This window comes from Sander lucioperca, chromosome 22 (assembly GCF_008315115.2).
Source record: "Sander lucioperca isolate FBNREF2018 chromosome 22, SLUC_FBN_1.2, whole genome shotgun sequence".
In the NCBI taxonomy this organism is placed as follows: domain Eukaryota; kingdom Metazoa; phylum Chordata; class Actinopteri; order Perciformes; family Percidae; genus Sander; species Sander lucioperca.
Genome location: NC_050194.1, coordinates 11688784 through 11696089, shown reverse-complemented (window position 1 = coordinate 11696089; position 7306 = coordinate 11688784). Strand labels below are relative to the sequence as shown.

The window sequence follows — 7306 nt, the reverse complement described above, 5'->3', positions numbered from 1 at the left end:
AGGTTGCATGTTCTCGTGTATTTTGTCCAGTGAAACTGGTGGTATGGGGTTCTTCCTGCCATTTAGGAAGCTCTTTGAAAAGCTCAAGAGTTTGCCTTTCTTGTGTAAACATCACTTTTATTTGGAACCCTTGATGGATGCAGATTAGGATGTAGGAGGAATTTCCTAAACTGTTGCCGCCCTGTCAATTATAAGCCCCGGCAAACCTCAATCCCATGCCACTTGGAGAGAGTGAGAGGAATATAAACTGGTACGCATATGAGCTTAACACTTTGTATGGACACAACTCTTTTCATATTAGATTAATCAGAGTGGGAGAACACAAACAAGAAGAGCCGAAACAGGATTTTTAAGGATTATCAAAGAGGGTAGGTTTGGCATTAGGGAAATTAAAATGGGCTGAACCTGTTGTGTCATCTTTCTGCCAATAGCTTGTTCTTATCTGAGGAACGTTTCAGACCTGCAAGTGGCTCTGCCAGCCACTGTACTTCCACAATTAGCAACTTGTAGCTGATCCAGGCTGTATTCATAACTGTTGTGCCCTCAAAGTGAAGTTAAAATGTGTGGAGAGTAACCAACATTAATGGCAACCCCATTGTGGGGTTCAACTGTTTTCTCTTTAAGATCATGTGTTCGATGAAACCTATAGAAGAGATATTAGGATAGGGTTCAATATAGGTCAGTGTTTATTTGGTTGAGTGATGTGCTTATATTGCTGTTATTGCAGGTGGTATAATCACATTTTATTTTTGGTTTCAGGTCATTGGAATGCGAACCGTATCACCACTGTTGGGTGCATAAACCCTGGACCAACCTTTGATCTAAGATTGGTCTCACAATGAGTCATGAATTTGAGATAAGATACATTTTACTTTCTTTTTTTTAACCAGAGACATTTGCTCTGAGACAGACAGGTGGCTATATCTCCAGACTTTCAGGAAGCCGTACCCAACACAGCACTGCAATCATGGGTGAATGGGGCTTCCTCAGTGGACTCTTTGATAGCCTCCAGGCCCACTCGCCGATGCTTGGTCGTTTCTGGCTCTTACTCATGCTTGTTTTTCGGATACTGATCCTAGGAACTGTAGCCAGTGACCTGTTTGATGATGAGCAAGAGGAGTTTGCCTGCAACACCCTCCAGCCGGGCTGCAAACAGGTGTGCTACGACATGGCCTTCCCCATCTCCCAGTACAGATTCTGGGTGTTTCACATCGTCCTCATCGCTACACCTTCTCTGGTTTTCCTCATGTATGTCATGCATCATCACAAGAAGAGGACCAGCCGCTCCAATTCCAGCCAATTTAGCAGCCAGGACTACAGAGAAGAGATCCATTTAAGGAGGCTTTACCTTATCAATGTGGCCTTCCGCATATTGGCAGAAATTGGCTTTCTAGTGGGCCAGTGGCTGCTCTACGGCTTCAAGGTGGAGTCCCAGTATCCCTGTAGCCGCTTTCCTTGCCCCTACACAGTGGACTGCTTCACCTCCCGCCCTGCAGAGAAAACAGTCTTCCTCTGCTTCTACTTTGTCGTAGGGTTGATATCAGCGATTTCCAGCTGTGCAGAGCTTTTCTACAGCTCCATGAAGTGGTTCTGCCCAAACAAGCAGCCCTTCACCTCGGAGCATTCCTGCGTCTGCCAGAACCTCCACAACATGGAGCAAGAGGAGCCGGAGGCAGTGGGGAAACCTCGAGGGAAGACGGTTCCAGAGAGCGTGTCCAGTAGCGTAAGGCTGAAAGGAGGATCACTGAGGAGCAGCGCCAGTAGGAAGGTTTCCAGCATCGGCCACAAGCACAGGGGAGGCAAATATGTAAGCACAAGGACATTCATGGTGTGAGACGGCCTTGATTCAAACACACTGCAATCACTTATTTTTTATCTAAATGTTATAACAATAATTACTGCATACAATAATACCAAAGTATCTCACTGTTAATGAGGGAAGGAATTTTCATGATGGTACTATCATAAGGAAATGCCTTGGAGACAGTCATCAGATCAGGAAACGAGCAAAGACAAGACTGATGGCCCTGATAAGGCAGACGCATTGTTGACTTGTTTGCTCTCCTGAGTCATTACAGACCATAAACAGTTCAGGAGGAAAAACGACTCTGGATTACACTTGATGCACTTGTTTAACACTGATTGGTCCTTTGTTTAAAAGAGAACTGATTGTACATTGCTGTGGCACACCCTTCTTAACGGGACAAATAGTTTGTGTTATTCTAGTGGTTTTGGACAGCGAAGTCAAAATCTATAAATGAAGACAAAATACATTTCTGAACTTCTTTTTAGCGTGTATTTGCATTTGTTCTTACTGAGAGTTAGAGAAGCTCAAGACCACTCGTGTACGTACGGTTAGTGTAAGCTATTGCCAGCAGCCAGTTTGCGTAGCTTAGCACAGAAACTGGAAAAAGGGAGAAACAGCTAGTATGGTTTTGTCCGACTCAACAAAATCCACCTACACCTAAAAACTGTCATGGTTTCATGAATATTTCTTGGGCAGGAGCAGAGACTTTCTGGACTACCTGTTTCCAGTCTTTGTACTGAGCTAAGCTAAATGGTTGCTAACAGCAGCTTCAGACTTAATGTACATAGAAAGACATGCGAGCAGTATCAATCTTCTCATCTAACTTTAAGCAAGAAAGCAAATAAGCGTATTTCCCAAAATGTCGAACTATGTCTTTAAGTATGGTCCGCTGCATTGACAGTTATGACAGAGAATTAAGTTAGATTCTATATTGAGGCATTAATAGCAGTGAATGTGTTGCTAGATGTATCTTTGACATGATCATGGCCATGGGGGACTTGGCTTGGGAACTTGAGGGTCGCCGGTTTGAGTCTGGTGTGACTGGTAGCGAAAGAGGTGCCAGTTGGCCTTGAGCAAGGCACTGAACCCCCAAACTGCTCCACGGGCGCCGTAACCTACTATGGCCAGCCCTGCGCCATGACTCCTCTGAGAAATGCATGTGAGAGGTATCCAGGAGGGATATGTGAAGAGATACATTTCAACTGCCTCGTTTGAATTTGCCTCGTGTAAAAATGATCATGTGTTGATTGACCAATAAAGCATCGTTCTTTCTTACCTTTAGACATAGACTTCTCTTTATTGATCCTTTTGGGATGACTCCCGCAAGGAAATTAGATTTCCAGCAGCAGATTTTAGCAGCTTACAAAACACTCTTTAAATAAAGAGTTATAAAAAAAATACAGTATAGAAAAAATACACAAACTTTTAGCTAAATATTTTTTACAAAAAGTAAACAAACTACAGATAAATATATAGATACATCATTTTGTGAGATCAATGATGTTTCATCCTGATGTTCCACTTTTTACCAAATATTATAAATGTTAACCCATTTCATTATGTTTGGCAACTGACATGTAGTTTTCTATTGGCAGTTCTGTAACAGATTTTTATGCTTACCGTATTTTTGAAAGTGCACTGTAAATAGGCCAGTTGAGTGCAAAGCATGTCATATAGAACGAGGTGACTCGTATCCAACACTGTTTCCGTTAGTTTGAGTCCGTTTTAATCTGTCAAACTGAATTTTAGAAACAAGCTGAGTGGCATTTTTTTTTTTAAATGCATTGTTGTGCAGGCTATTGCACATGAAGCTACATATTGCTTTGTTCATCCTGCATGTAGCAAATTCCATATGTTATAATCCCAAGAGATATTTGCAACCCGATAGTCCCTTTGTCTCTGTCCCTGTTAAAAGTTAAACCAAATAATTGGGAGGACTTCATGTTTATGTTAATCTCAGATTTTTAAATGTTTCCACTGCTGAGGAAACCTTTATAATGCCAGCATCAAAACAGGAAAACACAATATAAAATCATGTGAAAAAAAATCATAAAACACTACTAATTAATTTACTGAGTATGTTCTGTAAGAATATTTGGTGAAAATGTGTTGATAACATCAGCATCAAACAATCAAGAATCGAGAAAAGCAAAGAATCTTCCCTGCCTCCTTCTTTTAAGTGCATTTTGTCAGCAGTAGGTGGCAGCAGTGGAACAGAAAACCAGGCCCACTTGAATTATAAAAGTTCACATCAGCAAGATGACTTCATTTGCAGCCACATTATTACACTGACAGCATCCACACATCCCAGTTTCTTGAGACCTCTGCATGACGCTACCGTTGTTAATGCATGTAACCCATATCATCATGCCAACTGAATGAACTAGCTCTTTGTTTTTAATGGTTACTGCTGTATTTGCAGCGAGAGCCCTCTCACATGAAGCAAATGTGATTGTTGTTTGAAGACTTAAGCAATCACAGATTCAAGTGGCTCATCTAAACACAAAGTAATCTACATACTCTCCAAAGAAGCTTATTTTTGACTCAAACACTCCTCCCAGAGACACAGAAACACACACACACACACACACCTCCTGCTGTTCCCTGGACACACCATATATGCAGATTGCAAAGCAGTACAGGCTCTTTGATGTGCATAGAACAGAATTCTAGATGGGTTTTATATAACCACTCGAGAGGGAAGAAAGGAAGGAAGAGGATTACAGTGGAAACTTTCCCTGTTTCCTTTTGTCTGCATAGTTCTATCTTTTCATGTCTGCCTTGTCAAAATGGAAGTCTGCCTGTTTCTGTTTTTCCATACCTATCTCCTGAGAATCTCTTTTTCTCTCTTTCTGTGCATTTCCATATACTTCACCCTGTCTTTTCTGAATCTGGGGAGGCCTTGCTGCTGGAGTCTGCCTCAAAGACAATGTAGGTCATCTGTTTTCAGCGACTCCCTTCACAACAACACAGAGGAGGAGATGGAAGTGATAACATCTTTCTCTGCATCTACCCTCCACCCCCCCTTCTTCCTCCTCCTCCTCCTCCTCCTCTCTTTCCATTCTCCATCCACCCTGAATGAGACACTTAAAGGGCTCCCTGTGCTCTACCTGTGCCTCCAGTCCACTCCATGGAGGCTTTCTCAGTACACACTTCCCTGACTGACAGCTCCACGTGGTCTCTGAGCATTTCACATTCTGCTAAGTCATGTAGGGATCATACTTGACAAGAAGCTTTCTTTTTCAAGGGGAAATTCAAGAGGCATCACTCCTATAGTTTGCTTTCTTTGCTCCAAACATCAGCAGCTTACTCTATTGCATTTCTCTGATTTGGTTTATTTACGGCACAGTCCCCATTTCTAAGCAGGTCAAGCCGCTTGTTTATTGGCCTGAGTTTCTGTAACTTGTGACCCAAAAATGTTGATTCCAGTCCCTGTAAGAACAAACACCACTGATGCAAACACTTCAGTCTTTACATGTTTTATTTTAATAATTTGCAAATAGTTCCCCAGAAATGACTAATTTGTGACTAATAATTATGAAAAAATGAAGACACACTTTCCTGCGACAGTACACATGGTTAGTATCCACTCATTTATATGAGTTTGAAAAAACAAACAGGAAATGAATAGTTACAAGTGGTTGTTGATTTCCAGATGATATTTGGAATTAATTGAAAGTGTACCAATTGAACACTGTTTTCATTTGCCCTACAATAAGTACCACATTACATAGTCTTTTACAGAAACCTTTCATGCCATGTAAAAAAAGCGTTATCCCTTTAAAAAAGCTGAATATTAACATTGGTCCGTGCTGTGTTGCATTCTGCTTCACTTTCTAAGCATGAGTACCTGCTGGCTATCAGATGTCAACATTTACTCTCTCGTGATGTCTTGATATGTTGGTGTTGGTGTATTTACACAGAGTTAGGGCCGGATTAGCCCACTAGGGGGCCCATGGGCAAAATTGAGCTGTGGGCCCCTGTCGATCTCCCAGTTTCTCCCAATCTTATTGCATGTATCTTTTTTTTACCTTTAGGCACCCATCAGGTGCACATAGCAGACGACAGATGGCAGCTTCATTATATTTTGCCCAAAAGTCCTAAAAAAACAACCAGTGATTTTATTCTGAAGTACAATCCAGCAGCAAACAGCAGACAGACACAGTTGCAACTAGCTTGTGAACATAATGGATAATTTAGCAGCTAAAGAGCTGCACATATCCCTCAAAAGTTGGGTAACGCAGCAAAAAGAGAGTGAATATCAGACTTATATCCTCCAGGTGGACAGAAGCACAAACCCCAAATAAATGCTGATGTTTCTATGTTTCAAATGTGTTACCACATATTGATTGCCACACAGTTTACTTGGGGACTTTGACGATCCTAAAGGAACCGATCCTGTCTGCATTTGGGTCCCATAACTGTTACCTGCATATACCGCGTAGCAACAGGCTAGCTGTTTCCCCTTGTTTCTAGTCTTTTATTTGAGCTAAGCTAACTGCTGCTGGCTTAAAAAGCAAATATGTGTATTTCCCAAATGTTGAACTATTCATTTAAGCTCCAAATGCAAAGAAATCACCCACAAACACTTTGATGTCACCAAAACCCTTCTTCTGCGCTAAAGCCATGCAGAGTACTGTAAATGCTCCGTGAATGTGATAGTTACAACAAAACTTGTATCAATGTTTTGTATGCAAACAGAAGTGTACTACTGTGTTGGACACATCCCGGCCTGGTTATGTTACCGTGACCTTAATGTCCCTCTGTATTGCTGACGGTGCCCTATGCGTGTGTGTGTGTGTACATGCTGACCTCTGGCCTGCCACACAGCCAGCCACAGAGTCGGTGACCAAAGGCAGCTTATGTCTCTCTCCTTGCTCAAAGCCGTTAAAGCGTGCCTCCAAGTTTATGGCGTCAGAGAAGAGCTCGGGTCACCGCACATCACCCCTCGCCACTCTATCTCCTCCTCCTCATTATCCATCCATCTGTACCCTCCCCCATCACAGTGCACAGTGTGAATGCAGCATTTACAGTGAAATATTTCTGCTGTCTATTCCTTTCTCTTTCCCTCCATATGCTTTCTTCACTTCTTCCTGTTCTCCCTGCCTAAAGGGAGGGCGCAATGTAAATGGTGCACTGTCATCCAAACTCACTTTATCTCCCATCCCTTCTTCTGTCATTTTCTCAAGGAAAATGATGTGTATAAGCCCCTGGGCTCAGGCCACTTAACCATGTTGCATATAGTGACTCGAGAGGGGATGAGCTGACTGCTCTGCCCCCGCTGACACAATAGCTATGTTTGATGACGATGATGCTTCTTGGCTGCTGTCTTCGCCCAGTGCGGCGATGTGTTTGACGGCGGTAAAGTAAATTGTTATGGTTCATTTGTAGCTTTGTGCAGTCTGGACATCTGGTTTTGAAGAGCTTCTTTCCAAAACAAGATATTGCCTGTGTTACTGAAGCACAGAGCCAAAAAACATCAGGTTGCAATATTTTCCC

General features: G+C 42.3%; 1 protein-coding gene across 1 annotated transcript; it reads left to right on the top strand.

The window, feature by feature from the left end:
• The first annotated feature begins 204 nt into the window (after window positions 1-204).
• LOC116044353 (gap junction delta-3 protein) lies at window positions 205-3082 on the top strand. Its single transcript, XM_031291487.2, has 2 exons — window positions 205-368; window positions 760-3082. Exon 2 carries the CDS (start codon window positions 968-970, stop codon window positions 1832-1834), a length of 867 nt encoding a protein of 288 aa, XP_031147347.1. The 5' UTR covers window positions 205-368; window positions 760-967; the 3' UTR covers window positions 1835-3082.
• Window positions 3083-7306: the final 4224 nt, after the last annotated feature.